This window comes from Notolabrus celidotus, chromosome 2, assembly GCF_009762535.1.
Source record: "Notolabrus celidotus isolate fNotCel1 chromosome 2, fNotCel1.pri, whole genome shotgun sequence".
Taxonomy (NCBI): domain Eukaryota; kingdom Metazoa; phylum Chordata; class Actinopteri; order Labriformes; family Labridae; genus Notolabrus; species Notolabrus celidotus.
Window position 1 is genome coordinate 37,481,670 of NC_048273.1, and position 19,983 is coordinate 37,501,652.

At 40.0% G+C, this 19,983-nt stretch overlaps 1 protein-coding gene across 1 annotated transcript in view; it reads right to left on the bottom strand.

Moving 5' to 3' along the window:
- Nucleotides 1–19,983, bottom strand: part of atp10a (ATPase phospholipid transporting 10A) — a 95,757-nt gene that overhangs the window by 20,558 nt on the left and 55,216 nt on the right. The window contains exons 11-13 of the mRNA XM_034709312.1: nucleotides 5,825–5,928; nucleotides 5,295–5,421; nucleotides 3,219–3,403 (exon numbers count right to left, since the gene is read on the bottom strand). Of these exons, the coding sequence (XP_034565203.1) occupies nucleotides 3,219–3,403; nucleotides 5,295–5,421; nucleotides 5,825–5,928 (416 nt within the window). The remainder of the gene's footprint in view (nucleotides 1–3,218; nucleotides 3,404–5,294; nucleotides 5,422–5,824; nucleotides 5,929–19,983) is intronic.

The window sequence follows — 19,983 nt, forward strand, 5'->3', positions numbered from 1 at the left end:
TCAGGAAGTGGATGTGCCTCGGCTGTCCAGCACGTTGATCTAATGTTTACATGTTGGCTGAATATACACGGCTGCTCAGAGATCACGTTACTTCAACCCTCTGAATCTGATCCTGACGGAGAGGCGCCTGTAGCAGGACCTTTCTGAAGGATTGGTCACAGATTTAGTGTTTCTTGATGTTTTATTTATCAGTATGTTGACGTGTGTCTTGGTACACAGCTACGAACATGTAGCTATGTGGCTATGCTAACTAGCGCTAGCACTTATCCATGATAAATAAAAATCATCCACTATATCTTCAAATCTGCAGACGTGGGGAGTAAAACCGACCTCTGTGTTTATTAAGACAGCCTACAACTAGCATGCCTCCCTCCTAAGCTCCTTGTTACCACACATTTGTGCAGGTAATGAAAAACGGAGGAGGGATTCAGTATTATTTTATACAGTCTATGGGCTGAACAAGCTCCGAGCTCTGACTCCGTGACAGACCGGATATTGTTGTAACGTAACAAAAACACGGAAGTCTGAAACGGCTCGTTTCACACACATTTACAGAAAGGTGGAGAAATCAGAACAGGGGCAGAATGGATTTTTTTCATTCTCGGGGGGTTTGTAGACATGCCAGGGAAACATATTTCAGGTAGAGAACCATTAAAAAGTCAATTTTGCATGATATGTCACCTTTAAAGCCAAAAAATAACATAAGACAGAACAGTTTCAACATAAAAAACAAATCACATCGGCCCTGTGATTTTAAATGGTGTATAAAAACTCTGAAAAAAAAATCTAGAGTTGATTTAATTAAACTCAATTTATTCTTCTGCTTTTACTGACTGCATCTGTTGAGAATGCAAACAAAAGCAAAACAACTAATGTATTGACTTCACCCTGAATGAAAGTGTTTAGTTTAATGTCAATTTGACCTGTATGTAGGCTGATAAGAATATCTTTCCATGAAGTGATGCCAACTGTTGAATCAGAGGGACGATTTTTTTAGCTAAATAATCATCATCAATGAGGAGCATGATGAAGTCCATCCTCAGTAACAGTTAGGGGTGACCCCAAATAGTCGAATATTGGACGATTCTTTCTAACGAGCCTTAGTCGACTGCCAATCTCATAGTCGAATATTTGCATATGAAACATGGATCATTCCATTCAAACCATGGGGGTGCTCAATGTCTAATTTTACATTATTTTCCTGTTTCCCGTAAAAAATAGTGTCTCATTTAGCCTATTTTGATATAAATATAGACTTATTTAATGTAATTCTGAGAACAGCTCTTGAAGTGTTAAATCTCCTTAAAGTGGTAATTAAATCTCCCCTGGTAATTAAAGGTGGACTCTACCATTTAGTGGGACCTGTGGAGCAGACGTACCTCAGCTGGTCTTTAAACCTTTCTACGTTCATAGCAGCTCAAAATGTCAGGAAATAAAACTTCAGTTGATCCTAATAAATAGTGATGAAGATGAGGAGCAGCTTCATGAAGAGGGCTGTGAGATCAAGGATTACCGGACCACACAAAAACTGTACGGGGCCAAAAGAACAAGGAGGGATACCCAAAGCTGTGCAAAGCCTCAAAAACAATCCACAGCATCCCATCCACCTCCACACCATCAGAGAGGATATTCTCAAAGACAGGATTTACAGTCAACAAAGACAGGAGCGCACTTCTGCCCGTACACACGATGGTTTTCCTCACGTACAATTTGAAAAGACTCGAGTGGACAAAGACGCGATGAAAGACTGTTTTAAAAGGTTCTGTTAAGAGATTTAAAAACCCTTTAGTTGGTTCAGGTTTGATTTTGAACATTATACAAATGTTTAGCCTTAAGTTGGACAAACTACCCTCTGCAGTGCTGCTCTCCTCTCTGCTGTGTGAACACTGTTTAAATATCTCCTGATTCCTTATTCTATAGTGGCGCGTTGTTCCATGTTTAACTGATGGTGGTCTTATTTGAGTTTTCTCTCCTTCATCACCTCGTTGTTTTTGCAATATAGATTTAAATAATCTTAGTTTTATACTTATGATATTCTGTTGTCCCTTTTACTTTAAGCTATGAGTCTCTTAATTGTAAAGGGTTATGTGTAATATTGTCATGTGGTCACCATCATGCAGACTTTGGGTCAATAAAGAAAAACAACAAACATTCCACTATTCATCGACTATGGGCAAAATCTGATGATCAGATTCAACTAAGCAAATCCTTAGTCGGGCTCACCCCTAGTAACAGTAGTCACCCCCTGCATGACACTGTGGTTGCTCAACAAAGCAGCCACAGTGAGCCACTCCTGTCCATGCGCTGCAGGACTGAGAGGTTCAGAGGTCGTTAATCCTGGCTGCGATAAGACTTTACAATGGATCTCGCTAATGTGCACTTTATTAATACTATCGATAGTATCTTTTAACCTACTTTATTCACTTTGCCTTGTTGATGTTTTTGCCTGACTTTGAGAGTGCTTGGTTGTGTATGGCACACACTGTATGCTGCTGGACACCCGAATTTCCCCTGATGGGGATGAATAAAGTATCTATCTATCTGTCTATCTATCTATCTATCTATCTATCTATCTATCTATCTATCTGTCTGTCTGTCTGTCTGTCTGTCTGTCTGTCTGTCTGTCTGTCTGTCTGTCTGTCTGTCTGTCTGTCTGTCTGTCTGTCTGTCTGTCTGTCTGTCTATCTGTCTATCTATCTATCTATCTATCTATCTATCTATCTATCTATCTATATATCCGTCTATCCGTCTATCCGTCTATCCGTCCGTCTGTCTGTCTATCTGTCTGTCTGTCTGTCTGTCTGTCTGTCTATCTATCTATCTATCTATCTATCTATCCCCCCCTGATTCCCAGCGCTTTTGTACATAGGTAATTCGAACTATTCTGCTCTTCTGTATATACTTCATTATTATTATTATTAGATGTTATTCTATTTTATCTGATCTTTTATTTTATTTTATTCATATTTGTATCTTATTTATTCCTTGTTCTATTAATATTTTGACTTTCTTACATACTGTTTATAAGAGCTCTGTAATGACTGAATTTCCCTCCCCAGGATAAATAAAGTCTTTCTGATTCAGATTCTGATTTAGATTAATAGTTAGTGTCAACGTATTTAATTGATGGCTGCTTTCTGTCAGAAAAATCTGTACTTAACAAATATGTTATTGCTGTGGGCATGAGCTAACATGACCACAATGCTTCTGCTGCTCACCTGAGAATCAGCATTCAGCGTCAGGATCTCCTCCTCAGGGTCCAGCAGCTTGCAGGCGTACGCGATGTTCACCGCCGTTTCCTGTTTGTCCCCCGTCAGCACCCATATCTGCAGGCCGGCCTGTCGCAGAGAAGCGATGGTCTCAGGCACGCCGTCCTGCAGCCGGTCCTCGATGCCCGTCGCTCCTGTAGGTCAAAAACAGCGAACCAAACAGTTAATTATGAGCATTAAGTTCAGCGTCACACGTTGTCGGAGCGTCATTAAAATGATGGAAACTCTGAGAAACCAGGTGGTACATTTATAAAACTTTAAGGTTTAATTTATCAACGTGTGCTGAAGTAGTTCAACATACTTCTTTAATGGCTGGATTATTGTAGAGTAGAATAAATGAAGGAGTTTAATGTCCTCTCTGCTGCTCTTCCACAAAGAGTCAGAAGAAGCCTGTGAGCCTGTCAGTCTGTTATCGTCAGCTCAGCTTGTTTCCAGAGTTCAGTTTGTTTTAAGGTTTGCATTCCTTCAGTGTTTATTTTTTGCAAAGTTTAAAGGTGACATATCACGCTTTTTTCATCAATATATATTGGTCTAAGAGGTCCCCAAAACATGTCTTTAAAGTTTATGCTCAAAAAAACACTTTGAAATCAGATTTTGGTCTGCCTGAAAAACCCTCTTCTTCAGTCCTCCTCAGAACACTCTGTTTTCTCTCTGACCACGCCCCCTCAGGAAGTGGATGCGCCTCCGCTCTCCAGCACGTTGATCTAATGTTTACATGTTGGCTGAATATACACGGCTGCTCAGAGATCGCGTTACTTCAACCCTCTGAATCTGATCCAGAATCTGATCCTGAAGGAGAGGCGCCTGTAGCAGGACCTTTCTGAAGGATTGGTCACAGATTTAGTGTTTCTTGTTGTTTTATTTATCAGTATGTAGACGTGTGTCTTGGTACACAGCTACGAACATGTAGCTATGTGGCTATGCTAACTAGCGCTAGCACTTATCCATGATAAATAAAAATCATCCACTAGATCTTCAAATCTGCAGACGTGGGGAGTAAAACCGACCTCTGCCAGAAAGGCAGCAGGACCTTTCTGAACCATTGGTCACAGATTTAGTGTTTCTTGTTGTTTTATTTGTCAGTATGTAGACGTGTGACTTGGTACACAGCTACAGCTACAGCTACAGCTATGAACATGTAGCTATGTGGCTATGCTAATTAGCGCTAGCACTTATCCATGACAAATAAAAATCATCCACTAGATCTTCAAATCTGCAGACGTGGGGAGTAAAACCGACCTTTGTGTTTATTAAGACAGCCTACAACTAGCATGCCTCCCTCCTAAGCTCCTTGTTAGCACACATTTGTGCAGGTAATAAAAAACAGAGGAGGGATTCAGTATTATTTTATACAGTCTATGGGCTGAACAAGCTCTGAGCTCTGACTCCGTGACAGACCGGATATTGTTGTTACGTAACAAAAACACTGAAGTCTGAAACGGCTCGTTTCACACACATTTACAGAAAGGTGGAGAAATCAGAACAGGGGCAGAATGGATTTTTTTCATTCTCGGGGGGTTTGTAGACATGCCAGGGAAACATATTTCAGGTAAAGAACCATTAAAAAGTCAATTTTGCACGATATGTCACCTTAAGCAGGAGCAGGAACCTTAAACCTGTGTTACCTCAGGTATTCGGCGCTCTATTGGGGAACAGGGTTTCTGGTAACCCGCTGTGAGAGCTCTTATAGCTGACATCCTTCAAGGCCCACTTTTGTCAGTACTTATTATATCTTTGTAGGATGACTAGAGTCCTTTTCTACCATTTGGTTCCTCTTTTTTTCTTTATTTCAAATGTCATCTATGTTCCTGACTGGCAGCTCAAACAATGCTTTGTGGTGGGAGGTAGTTTGCACACGCGGATGTACTCCACATGCAAGCAAAAACCTGCAGACAAAATTCTGTGGTTGCTATTTATGCTGTTTTAAAGGCTTTTTAATGCATCCATGTCAGGGAAGATGTCTTAATACCGGTTAAAAAGTGGTCATATATCGTTCAGCTGAGAAAACATGGATCAAGAAGTTACCCAGAAGATGGAGGTTTGTCTCCAGACGCAGAGCAGAATCAAACAGCAGCTCCTCTCTCCCTTGGATGGCCGTCTCTGCCTCCAGGTGGCGCTGCAGCCAGCACGCATACTGCTCCTTGCTCATAATCTGGCACACAAACACACACACACACCATCATCATCTGTTAAGAAAAGGAGAAAATTCAGCAGAGGAGCAGCCTCTCGTCTCTGCCTGCATGTCAGAGGAGGATCCAGGAGAATGTGAGACCTTGAGAAGGTGTTTTATCACTTTGCTTCGGTGACGGGCTTTGCACAAGCGCGGATATAATGAGCCTCGGCTTGTGAGAGCATAAATTAACAGCCTGGGAAAGTGGCACAGATTGCAGCTGAGTCACGGAGAATGTCACTTTAGGAGGGACGGTCCATGCGATCATCTGTGCCGGGCCGCAAACACAACCTGCCAAAAAGCCACTGACACACCCACAAACACAAACACAACACACACAGAGCTATGATTGGCACTTCAGAGGAGCTGAATGGATTCCTGTTACCTTTTTAGCGATGCACAGAGTCCGAAGGCCGTCTGCAGCGTACAGGTTCAGGTAGTTCTGGGTCCGGCTGACAATCTTCTTCTGGCGCTTCCCTTTGGAGTTTCCTAAAAAAAAAGATGAAAGAGAGAACATTAAACGTGTTTGTTTGGGAAGGAATTTGCATAAACACTTGAGCGTTTCGTTTCCAGATTGCTGAAGGCTTCTTCCAAGAGGCCCATGAAAGCCATCTGTCTTCACACCTAAATTAACCATGTACGCTGTGCCCGAGTATATTCCATCACGTCTTCATGGAAAACATGACGCTAAACGTCTCAGAGCAGGCCTGTGATCTATTTCATCCCACTTAAATGATGTTGGTATGATTAGGTAAATGTGTTTGGGATCATGCTTAAGAATCTCCATGGAGCAGCATCTTTAGCATCGTCCTGGCAGGAGGTTCAAACAGCCTCCTAATGCAGCAGCAAGCTCTCTGATCAGCAGCCCTGTAATCTCTCTAATAACACAACAGCCTGGTTTATTCAGCTACAAATGCAGCACCACGCAAATATTATTTTTACCTGACTGAACAAATTTATACCAAAAAAATCAAACACAGAAAAATGCAAATAATCAAACAAATTTAAAAATAAGGCAGCAGTGTTTCCTAAAGAATGAAGCTTCACATGTGGCAGGAGAGGCGGACACAGGAGGGCCATTGAAAATATTAAAAAACATTACCCTTTATAATATTACACAATGTCATCAATCTATGAATTCTACCATTAGACACGTTCAGATATCAATTATGCTTATCTTTCTAACTTATTTTACTATTAAACAACTTTAATTTTCTATATTCATTCATTTCATTACACTTCTGCTGGTTCATTAATGACAGAGGGTGTTGTTATACAGTTAAAGCATACAGTTATACAGTGATACAAAAAGCATACAAATAATAGCATTATACTATTAGCAAAGTGGGGCTGAGTGCAGGATGAATTGCCTTCTTTGAAAGAGTCTCTGAAGACTATTTATACCTTCTTGTGTATGAAGCATGTTCTTGCATGTGTAGTTGTATTCTTATTTATGTTTACTTTCAGCTTAAAGCTAGGGTTGGAAACTAGCATGAATTTGAATGGAGCATTTCCTCAAGACACAGCTACCTTCTGTCTAAAAATATGAGTCCAATGCAGAAGTGTCAAAAACTGCAGTTCATCGAGGATCCGCTTGAGGCTGGCTCCGGAGGTACCGGAAACCACATACACACCAATTCAAAGAGACGATCTTTACAGCAGAAATAAACATGTTTACAGCCTGGTTCAAAAGTCAACTGTAGTCTGGATAGCTCATTTCTTGATCGGCACACATTATATGGGGTGAATTTTTTCATAACGCAGCAGTTTCAAAGATATTGAGATTACGAGTCTTCCAATGAGAGGCACAGCTGACTTGATTGACAGGCGGGAACACTGTAGCTGTTGGCGAGGAGGCTCAAAGCCCGCCTCTTTACGTCACAATGGCTCGACAGCAGCAATATGGCTGCAGCCGACAATTGGCCTCAAAACAGTGCTTCAGAAACAGATGGATAACGTCATGGATACTACGTCCATATTTTATACAGTCTATGATCTAATCCCCTCGGAGCTCCTCCAAAACCACGCCCCTGCTCACATGCATAAGCGCCGCTGATTCGCGACCATATGATGGTGACTGATTCGAAACCGGTCCTCAGCACATGGTTTGTGTTTTGCACTACGTCAACTCATGAAATGTACGCTTTGCGGGAGGCGGGCAGAGCGGCAGGACAGGATTTGATTGGATTCATCATTTGGCTCCTGATGGCAGGGATTGGTTGGTGTTTTCCCAGGTTTACTCCGGCTGTAGATAGCAGCTTTGTTTACCTCTTTTTAAAGAACACATTATGTATTGATTACCATCGGGACATAAAGATCATTTTAACCAATATAACAAAAAGAGGATCCAAATCTGATTACCAACCCCAGCTTTACAGTTGAGGAAGTTTAGTGGATTTGACTAGCGTCACCCTCGCTAGTTGGCACCAGAATTACTTGCTGGTAAAAATAATGATTCATGTTTTATATTAATAATAGTATTGTTTGTTTTGTTTGATTGTTTGTTATTTGTACATGTGTATATTTTAAATTGTAAATTAAAATTATAAAAAAAATATCTTGTAAATACGACAGACAAAAAACTAAAACAAACAAACAAAAATAATACTAATAATTATTAATATTTGTATTGTTTTAGGCCCCTAGTGTCAGTCATATGTTGTGTCTAAGCTGCAATTCAGCCAATTGCCAGGGCTGAAGCTCCAGTTAACGGCTACTGCCATAATGCTAAATTGCTCTACTACCTGGATGTAAACAATCATGGATGACACATAGCATCTCGTAGCACGATGCTAGTAAATGGAGATAAAGTTGTATGTAGGCTGTGTCTGGTTAAACGGACATATAACACTCGACAGGAGTAATGAGGAACCAGCACAGGCATGAGGAGGCTAACCTGCAAGGAGGACTGAAGGCTGGGGGTGCTAACTCTGCTAGTGTTAGCTACACTCAGTAAACTCATTTGACATGGTTTACCTCAGACTCTGTGATCCTGAGTTTAGCCGTGGTGAATGAATTGAGTTTAATTTCTTCATTTTTTTGCGTGTTTTCTCTCCTTTAGACAGTCAGCAAGTTGGAATGTAAAAGTGACTTATACATAGGTCAGTTGAACTATTCTTCACTTCTGTATATACTTAATCATTATTATTTTATTTTATTCTATTTTATTTGATCTTTATTTTATTACTTTATTCGTATTTATATCCTATTTTATTCCTTCTTCTATTAATATTTTGACTTTCTTACATACTGTTTATAAGAGCTCTGTAATGACTGAATTTCCCTCCCCGGGATAAATAAAGTCTTTCTGATTCTGAGAAATAAACTGTTCAGAACGTGTGAATTAAATGATTATGTCCTCTCATCGGTCTGTTCAGCAGATTTTGTGCAGAGTTTTACAGCTGCTACATAAAACAGTTTTCTTTTAGAGCAGTATTTTTTGCATTAATCTTAAATATAACCTGTCAGGCAGCTTCATCTCTCTCGTGGTGTTCTTCTTGTTTGTGACGCAAACACTACTTTTTCCTTTTGCTTGAAAAAAACCCAACCCAGTATTTCCAAGAACAGCAGAACTTTTTCCTTCTGACAGAAATCAAACGGCCTCACTGTGACACACAGGTGGAACTTTACACAATGTTTATTTCTCCTGCCTCTGAAAATAGGAAAATCCACCTCACATATAAACAAGGACCTGTGTCCTGTGTGTTAAACGTCCCCTGAGGAGTTGTTCCCTCTCTGCGATGTGTGGCTTTGTGTTTTTATGTGTGGCTCCCCGTCTGCACACATAAACGATTTGGTACACACTCCTGCTCTGCAAAAGTTTTATGAGGAAGGAAATGCATTCAGCACATTTGTGAGAGCTCAAGGACAAACACACAGCGTCTCAGTGAGAAGCACTGAATATGATCATGAAGTGTTTGTTTTGAAGAGAACTCCACAAGGGCGGCTACAGACCTGACAGAACTGATTTTTAAAGGCTTGTGAAAGGCTGAAGAACACAAGCTGACACTGATGAACACACGTTTTATTACCTTTTTAAGTTTCTATGGCTGACCTGTTGGAATATCCTGCAGGGTTTTATTTACCTGGAGTCATGTTTCTGTGGATCTAATGAACGCTGGAGCCAGAAGAAGAGTAAATACTCCACTGTTTTTTTACCAAACACTCAGACTGAAACGTCTCCCTCTTTAGCAACTTAACCATCTCACGACTTCCTGACAGCTAGTGCTGCAGGATTCACAAGATATGCTTGTGCTTTGATTTGATTATGATGACCATCAGTGTCATGTGACTCTGACTGTCTGCCATTGAGTGCTGGATGGATGCCGAATTCTCTGAACAACAAAGTGAGTGCTGAAAACTGACATGTGAGAGCAGCTAGAGGAAACCAAAACAGCAGCTTTGGGACAGAATATCAAGCTAACGGTGCTTCAACAAACAGCAAACAAATAAAGCTTCCCTAGGTTGCACGTAGGGGATTCCTAAGACGGATGCTGATGCTAGCTTATGTTGTTGTAAGGAAAGTAGGTGTGCAAAGATAAATTGACAATAATCCATGACAGTTAAGTTGCAGACATATCTAATTATTGTTGATTAGTCGGTTACATCAATGTGCATGGTTTTCATTAAATTGTTCAGGGGTGAGCCATCTCACATATTCACCATCTCTGAAAGAGTTGTGCACACAAGACAGCGACAGTAAAGCAACCATGGCATCCTAAAACTTCAACAGTCGGGAGCATCTCACCCTCAACGCTAAAAGAGAAGGATTACCTGCACAATAAGTGAAGCAGACACCTCATGGATGCACGTCGGGTAATGCACAAGTGTTTGATTGATCTTCAAATGGTTTCATCTCTGAGCTTTCATGTATGAAACAGTGACTTTTTAATCCACTGTTACTTTAAGGTGAACAAATTATTCTTCAGATAATATTGATTTAACAAAGTCTAGAAAGTTACAGCTTCTTTCCAGTCAAATACACTACCAGTCAAAAGTTTGGACACACCTTTTAATTTAATTTAACTCAAAGTTTCTTTGGTTATTTTTTAGTTCAGGATATTTTTACACAACACAAATGAATCAAAGTGCTCTGAATCTGTTTGCCTCAAAGAGAAGGAGCTCTTATGGAGTGTGCAAGGAGAACCCTATCCTTTAACTTATACACTACCTGTCAAAAGTTTGGACACACCTTCTCATTCAATGCTTTTTATCTATCTTAACTATTTTCAACATTGTAGATTAATACTGAAGACATCAAAACTATGAAATAATCTGGTTTTGCCATAATCTGGATTACAACAGTAGTCAAATAGGACTATCCATTGGGTACGAACCCTACCTCTGAACAACACAACTGATGGTCTCAAACACGTTAAGAAGGCAAGTCATTCTACAAATGAACTCTTGATGAGGCTCATGTTAATTAGAAACCATTCCAGGAGACCACTTCATGAAGCAGACTGAGAGAATACCAAGAGTGTGCAAAGCTGTCATGAAGGAAAAAGGGGGCTACTTTACAGAATCTAAAATATGAAACATATTCTGCTTTCTTTAACACTTTTTGGTTCATTCAATAATTCCATATATGTTCTTTCATAGTTTTGATGTCTTCAGTATTAATCTACAGTGTTTACAATCATTACAATAAATACAAACCATTGAATGAGAAGGTGTTTCCAAACTTGTGACTGGTAGTGTATACTCAAATGAAGTGTTCAAATGAGAAATCTTCTCTTAGTAGTGTTTCTATTTTGACAGTCCTGGAAGAGTTCATTTAAACATGAAAATTATACTAAATGTCCCACAGCTGCAACGTGAGTAAAGAAGCAGAAGTTGAAACAAATATGAGCAGCCCAAACAAAATGATCATCAATCTGTTGTTAGTTATTTTGATTATTAATGAGTTTTCAGGTTTTAAACATCAAACAGTCATTTCAAACTTCAGTTCAACGTCATAGAGAAGGAAAAAGACTAGAGTATATTCACATTGAAGAAGCTTGAATCAAGAACAAATTAAAAGAACAGTTTGACAACTAATTGATAAATATATACACTACCAGTCAAAAGTTTAGACACACCTTTCTCATTCAATGGGTTTCTACTTATTCTAATTATTTTCAACATTGTAGATTAATACTGAAGACATCAAAACTATGAAATAATCTGGTTTTGCCATAATCTGGATTACAACAGTAGTCAAATAGGACTATCCATTGTGTACTAACCCTACCTCTGAACAACACAACTGATGGTCTCAAACACATTAAGAAGGCAAGTCATTCTACAAATGAACTCTTGACAAGGCTCATGTTCATTAGAAACCATTCCAGGAGACCACTTCATGAAGCAGACTGAGAGAATACCAAGAGTGTGCAAAGCTGTCATGAAGGAAAAAGGGGGGCTACTTTACAGAATCTAAAATATAAAACAGATTCTGCTTTGTTCAACACTTTTTTGTTCATTCAATAATTCCATATATGTTCTTTCATAGTTTTGATGTCTTCAGTATTAATCTACAGTGTTTACAATCATTAACATAAATAATGTTGAATGAGAAGGTGTTTTTTCAGTTAAAATGATGAACTTTGAATTCGTAACATTTTATTCTCTTCCTGTTTTAATGTGTGATCTGGCATTAAACATGAGCCCACAGCAGGACTAAAACTACAGTTACGTCACAACTAGCTCTTAAACTTTGAGCCCCGAGAGTCTGCAGTCACCCCCCATCCTCCACAAGCTCTGTTATTACAGTCACACTGAACAACTCTCTCATCGCCTGAATGGAGCCTTTATGGAGGTCTGTGTTGTGAGGAGGCCCAGCTCGTGCTGCGCTCCGATTGGTTGGTTTTCACCAATGGTTAAACAAAGCTGTCTGTGTGAGGACACACCCTGGAAGCCAATAAAATTGCAGAACAGACACACACAGGGGGAGAAGGTGTGGGTGTGAGGATGTGACGACTGTCTGGGTGGAGTCTCTCCTCTTTGGAGAGTTTCACTTCTCATTGGACTTTAAGAAAGTAAAAACATCCATGTAACAATATATAATCTTTATCTGGGGTAGGATTGTCACATTTAATAATCATAATAATATGATCCAGTGTATTTGATGAATACAAATAAAATGAACAGGATAAGATGAAGTGCAGTGAAGAGGTGTAATTAGAGTGAATATGACATTTTAAAAACATGTGTTTTGAGATGTGATTTGAAAATGGAGAGAGAGTTGATGTTGTGGATGTCTGGTTGGAGGGAGTTCTAGAGGCGGGGGGGCAGAGTGCCTGAAGGCTCTGGACCTCATGATGGTCTAGCGGGCAGGAGGTGTAGTGAGGTGAATGGAAGAAGAAGACCTGAGAGTGCGGCTAGGTGTGTTGATGTGCAGAAATTCAGAGAGGTATGGAGGAGCGAGGTTATGGAGGAGCGAGGTTATGGAGGGCCTTAAAGGTGAGGAGCAGGATCTTGAAATTGATGCGGGTTTTGACCGGTAACCAGTGAAGCTGCTGAAGGACGGGAGAAAAGTCCACACTATTCAAACCCATGAATTTTATTACAATAAAACTGCTTAAAATAAAATCAAGTTATTGCAATAAAACTGCTTTGTTTTATGACATCCTTGATCTGGGGTTTAAGTCATCAGTTGTGGAAGTGTCCTGGTTTTTGTGTGTAGTTTGTTTGTAGCAGAAATGCCCAACTGCAAATCAGAAACTTTGGCGTGTACTGGAAAAACAGTCGTATGGAGAGCAAAAACAGGCCGGATGCAATCCACAGTGGCACATATCAGCAGCACTCTCACTGCTTATCTTATTAATGAACTTAAAAACAGCAAGAGCATCTAACAACCTTTTACAGAAAAAATACACCAACTGGAGCTGCTTGAACCTCTGTCATGAAAGCTAATCAACGTTTACATTTCCAGATTTCCTTGAATGCATCAGAAATTATCGATCAGTCTTCCATTCAACAAGCAAACATTTGAAAAGTTGTTTTCTTCTCTTCTTAAGAGACCTGAGGAAGCTTGACTTTTTGGCAAACCTGTTAATGCAACTAAATCACAAGAAAATAGTTTCTTTTTAAGTTTCATACTGATGAAATAAACCAGAGTGAAGCATCCGTATAACTTAGTTTATACAGTGAAACTGAGACTCAACAGAAACACTAAACAGGTGCTTCTCTTGGGGTTAGTATGAACCATAGACTGTATAAAATATGGACATAGGATCCGTGATGTCACCTATCTGTTTCTGAAGCGCTGTTTTGAGGCCAATAAGCGACGGCAGCCATATTGCTGTTGTAGAGCGAGTGTGACGCAATGAGGCAGGCTTTGAGCCTCCTAGCCAATAGCGACAGTGTTCCCACCTGTCAGCTGTGCCTTTCATTGGAAGACTTGTAATCTCAATATCTTTGAAATTGCAGCGTTATGAAAAAATTCACTCAGGCTGTAAACATGTTTATTTCTGCTGTAAAGATCAGCTTTTTCCCATTCATGTGTATGTGACTTCCGATACTTCCAGAGCCAGCCTCAAGTGGATCCTCGATGAACTGCAGTTTTTAACACTTCTGCATTGGACTCATATTTTTAGACCGAAGGTTGCCGCTTGGTATGAACCAAGAAATGACAGCGCTCAATTTGCAGACATAACTGGGTGTGAACACTCTCTCTTTGAGTCTCTGATCGGACTGTAAACAATGCAGGGAGTGGAAAAATAAGTCATGGCCGGAACTTGTTTAATCCCAAACAGCTGACTACACCTGTAAGCCCAAAAAGCTGTGAACAGCACCAAGAGGCATGTATCCTCATTAGACCCAAACCCTAACCCTAACAGCAACACAATGAAATGCAACCAGCTTCCTCTTCAATTGGAAAATCAAGGCAACAAATCAGAATTCAGCTCTGCAAAGAAAAGCCCCTCGTACCAGTAACATGTCACACAGAAGAGGAGGGCTTCTCTCTGCTGAGGTGGAGCAGCTAACGAGTCTGGGTTTGGCGTAGGAGGATCATTTAGCAGGAAATCAGTTTTATGTGGAGCCGAGCCGCCTTGTAGAAATGAATTGCCCGCAACTAATGAACAACAGGGAGCCGCTAACCACATATGTGGAATAAATGAATTACTAACACAACAAGGCGGCGAGCGTTCACTGGAAATATGTCAAGACAAGGTGATTAACAGGTCGAGTTACCTCATCAAAGTATCAGATTAGTTATGTGGAGTATATAGGATTACTAATGGAGCTTGCAGCTCTAATGCAACGACCTGAAACTTAATCCAGAGTGAATAAATCATGGTTAGTTTGTGGATGAAATAAAAATGATGAAATATTTTGGGATTGCTCTTTTGTAAAACTAAGGAGCGATTAATTGAAATACAAATGTTAGAAACAGATGCAGGTGAGGACCCATCTTTCCCTCCAATGGGCCAGACTCTGAAACATGATACTCATCTTCTATCAGGGAAACAACTCATTGGCCGTACAGCAGCTGCAATCATTTGTTGTCACTTCAACAACTTCTTGTTCAAGTTTCAACTCCATGTAGGGCTGAATATATTCTTACTGCTCAGGATTATGATTATGTATCAGTGGACTCATTCTAGGACATTTCACTGATTTACAAACATGAGGCCGGTCATAAAGGAGGCGTTTTTTCCTGTAATATTTCAGGGAACATCCTTATTATGTTACAATGTTACAATGTTACAATGTCATTTAGCAGACGCTTTTATCCAAAGTGACGTACATACGAGAACAAGAACAACACAAGCAAAGATCTAGACAAGTGGAAACAAGATCAGTAAGAGTAACAAAGTGCTTCAAGTCCATTTGGGTGCAGGTACTGCCAAGCAGTGTAAAGGCAATGAACAAAAATAAGTAAGGAATTATTATTATTATTATTATTATTATTTTCCCGAAATAAGGAACATCTACAATGAAGCAACCAAACAATTTAAGACCTTCCATTATCATCATCAACAATTAACATCACTACAATAATGACCAAAGTACCAAGAGTAGAGCAGGACAGTGTGAGTCAATTGTAGCTGGAAGACATGATCTGCCACTGGGGACAACAGTGGAGAACAGTCTAGCTAAGTGCATAGTGCTTCCTAAAGAGCTGGGTCTTTAGCTGTCATGTTATTATGGTGGTTCTATGTTGAACACCAAATACTAATTTCTCTTAATGTGACAAAAAGTTAATATTATGTAGGAAAAGGTTGTTTCAGGATTGCAAAAGGATGAACAGGATGAATTCAGTTAGCAGCACTTTTGCTATTTGACCTACTATTGACTTCCTTTCTTTTGTTGGTGCTGCTTTGGCATGTTGAAAGTCCTGCAAAATAAAAGGTGCAGTGAAACTTAAAGGATACTAATAGTTTTTATGATAGACATCTCTTTTCATCTCTTATCTTTGGTTGGTTTTATTCTTCTGGCTTTGTTTTATTTCTTTTTATTCTATTGCTGATGGTTTTAGAGTTTTTTTAAAACGTTTTTTATTCCTTTTCATCTTTTGTGCTCTTTCTTTTTTTACTTACTTCTCATTCTCTGTCTTTTTGCAGATATTATTTTACTTACTTCCCTGCTCTGTTTTAATTTTTAATTTGTAAAGCACTTTATAACCCTGTTCTGAAAAATGCTATATAAATAAAAAATTATTATCATTATTATCATTAGAATTATTATTATTATTATTATTATTGTTGAATGGGTGCATTTGAAAAGAGGTGGATTGTTTATTATAAACTATTGTTAGTTACCTATTATTGGTTAAACCCATAGACTGTAAATAAAAATGGACAGTGTTGCTCCGCCTCTTCCCGTTGTACAGTTCTGAAGCCAAAAAATCCCGCTCCTCGGCGCTGCCATTGTGCAGCCAGAGCCTGTGAAGCCTTTGTAATAAGCTCCGCCCTACAGCGTGACGTCACAAGACGCTGTGAGTCCTTCGAAGTTTCACTCCACGGCGGCTGTGAATCAAAGGAAACCCAGAAGTAAAACCCCGTTTTTTAAACTCTAATAACTAACGAAAAAGAAACTTTTCAGGAAAAAGAGGACTTGAACACAAAACACTCAGATACTAACTACATATCACCACAGCATACGGATGTGAGAAACGTTCGTACCACGTGTATTTATTTTTGAAAGTTTGACTGCTCCCCCATTCAAATGAATGGGGGAGACAGATTTTTTGAACTATACTGCAGCCAGCCACCAGGGGGCAGTCACACTGCTGAAAGCCTCACCACCAGCCACCGGAACCTCTCCCTTGGTTAAACCCCAGAACAACAGGGATTAAGCAACAGTGGGGACAACCAAATCACACATTGTATCCATAGACTGTAAAAAATATGGACGTAGTATCCGTGACGTCACCCATCTGTTCCTGAGAGCTGTTTTGAAGCAAATCGACGGCAGCAGCCATATTGGTAATGCGGAACTCAACTAGGCAGAGTGTGATGTAGGGTGAGTCTCTTAGCCAATGGCTGTGTGTTCCCGACCGGGAGTCACGTCAGTCATGTCCTTATTTGGGCAAAACTCATAATCTTAATATCTTCTTAACCGTCATGTTAGAAAAAAATTCACCCCCCCGTACAGTGTGTGCTGATAGAGAGATTAGCTTCATAGGGCCAAGCCGTTTTTTGAACCAGGCTGTAAACATGTTTATTAATGCTGCAAAGATCGTCTTTTTCCCATTCATGTCTATGTGGTTTCTGGTGTTTCTGCAGCCAGCCTCAAGCGGATTTTCGATGTATTGCAGTTTATATCACTTCCGCATTGGCTTCATCGTTTGAGACCGGAGTTTGCCGCTTGGTTGTATCAAATCAATCCAGAAGAAGCAGTCTGATACATTTCACCTCTGCCTGTTGACACTGTGGCAAAAATATATAGTTTCCTTTAGCATGCTAAATTGGTAAAAATTGTGGCAAAAACAGGGCAGGCTTTGCTACATGTTGGTGTCCTGTTACCCTGACGGGACTCTAATTCGCTTAACTACCTGGGCACTGTACATTATCCCCAGAGGTGGAAAAAATGTCACTTTGATAACTGTAAGAAACGACGTTAGCTTTGATAGCAGCTAATCCCTTTAATTCTGTTAAAAAGTGACAGAAGTCAACAATAACGTTAAAACAACTGAACATTGAAAGTCCGACCCTCTGCTCCCTTCCTGCTGCAACAGAAAGAGTCCCCACGATCCAAGTCCAGTAAAAGATTAAATCCAAACACACTATATCCATAAAGATCCACAGATTATGTTAAAGGAGCTCTCAAGCTTTCTGCGATCCATTTTACCATGTGGGAGCAAGGTTTGGATCCTTCTACTCTCTTGGGTAAACGACCTCAGCGTAGATGCTCCTAGGGATGGGCATTCAGGCTTCTTTTTAGTGATGCAGATCATTTGTTTCAGCACAATCCAACTCTTTGGGCTCCAAACTGGCTCTTCATTGTAACAGCTGATATTGTTCATGTGCAAAAGTCAGCTCTCAAAGGTGAGTAGTTTGTGACCAACACATCAAAGTAACATCCAGATTAAAAGTGAATAAAAAAGTAACACTAATATTATTTAACAGACATGTGCTCAGCTCTGATTGTCCCTTACCTCATTGTTGTTATTTGGATGAGTTAAGAAATGTTTAGAAAATGTTAGCCTTTAGCATGTTTTGTCTTATTTTTTTAGTTAAAGGTGACATATCACGCTTTTTTCATCAATATATATTGGTCTAAGAGGTCCCCAAAACATGTCTTTAAAGTTTATGCTCAAAAAAACACTTTGAAATCAGATTTTGGCATGCCTGAAAAGCCCTCTTCTTCAGTCCTCCTCAGAACACTCTGTTTTCTCTCTGACCACACCCCCTCAGGAAGTGGATGTGCCTCGGCTGTCCAGCACGTTGATCTAATGTTTACATGTTGGCTGAATATACACGGCTGCTCAGAGATCACGTTACTTCAACCCTCTGAATCTGATCCAGAATCTGATCCTGACGGAGAGGCGCCTGTAGCAGGACCTTTCTGAAGGATTGGTCATAGATTTAGTGTTTCTTGTTGTTTTATTTATCAGTATGTAGAGGTGTGTCTTGGTACACAGCTACGAACATGTAGCTATGTGGCTATGCTAACTAGCGCTAGCACTTATCCATGATAAATAAAAATCATCCACTAGATCTTCAAATCTGCAGACGTGGGGAGTAAAACCGACCTTTGTGTTTATTAAGACAGCCTACAACTAGCATGCCTCCCTCCTAAGCTCCTTGTTAGCACACATGTGTGCAGGTAATGAAAAACGGGGGAGGGATTCAGTATTATTTTATACAGTCTATGGGCTGAACAAGCTCCGAGCTCTGACTCCTTGACAGACCGGATATTGTTGTTGCGTAACAAAAACACGGAAGTCTGAAACGGCTGGTTTCACACACATTTACAGAAAGGTGGAGAAATCAGAACAGGGGCAGAATGGATTTTTTTCATTCTCGGGGGGTTTGTAGACATGCCAGGGACACATATTTCAGGTAGAGAACCATTAAAAAGTCCATTTTGCATGAAATGTCACCTTTAAATAAAAAAAAGGATAACCAGTCTAGCATTTATGACGATTAGTTGAAGTCCAGCTCTGAATTGAAACTTAAATCACATTTCACACAAACTGAAAACCAGCACAAAGAGTTCTAATCCAGTTCTCCCGTTCTGCTTCTTTTGAAGGACTCTTCTGTCACATTTCATGCCGACATAAATCAAAACAAACCATGTGGCTGAACCCAGCAGAGTCCATTAAAGTGAACAAAACAGATTAGGTGTGAATGCACTTTTAAACACCACGTGCCCTGTTCATGACTCAAACCCAATGTTTCCTCACAGAGCCCAGAGGAGCTGCTTTAAGAGGCTGAGTATTTTTCCCCGTGGAAAACCCAGAATGCTTTTCAAAGTGGTGCTAAAATTATGAGTGGATTTACAGAAAATGCATTACCAGCAAATTTAATAACTGTTTAAAGGTTTACAAGTAATAAAAAGAAGATTTGGTGGCTCCAGCTGAGCAGTCGCAGGGATTTTCTGCATCTCTGTTTTATATCACTGCAATAAAACGCATTTGCATAACAAAATAAAAACATTATATGCAGCAGAACAAAGTGTGTGTGAGGTAAAGCCTTCAGTCTGTGGGCAGAAACAGTCCCTGCTGAGCACCCCTGGACAGATGTCTGGTGACTGTGTACAAAGCATTAGTGAAAAGTGCCTGTGTGGCTCTTTGTGTGCCTGGAATACTAACAACCTGCCCGCTACACCTCCGCCATTAACAGGTTACTGAAGTGCAGAGCAAGACTTTAAGATCAGAGAGGAAAAAACACACAACCAGAGGTTTTTCAAAGCAACAACAAAGAAGTGACTCGCTCTAAAAATACAGTTCTTACGCAACATGTCACCTTATACGTTTACATGAGTGGAAAGTATGAAGGTTTGAGGAGAGGCGGGTGAAACTGTGTGTGCTCTATAAAGAAACAAACCTCCTCCCTGTGCTGGCATGTTAGTCTGCAGACAGTGTGCAGAATAAATCAGCCACAGCTTCAA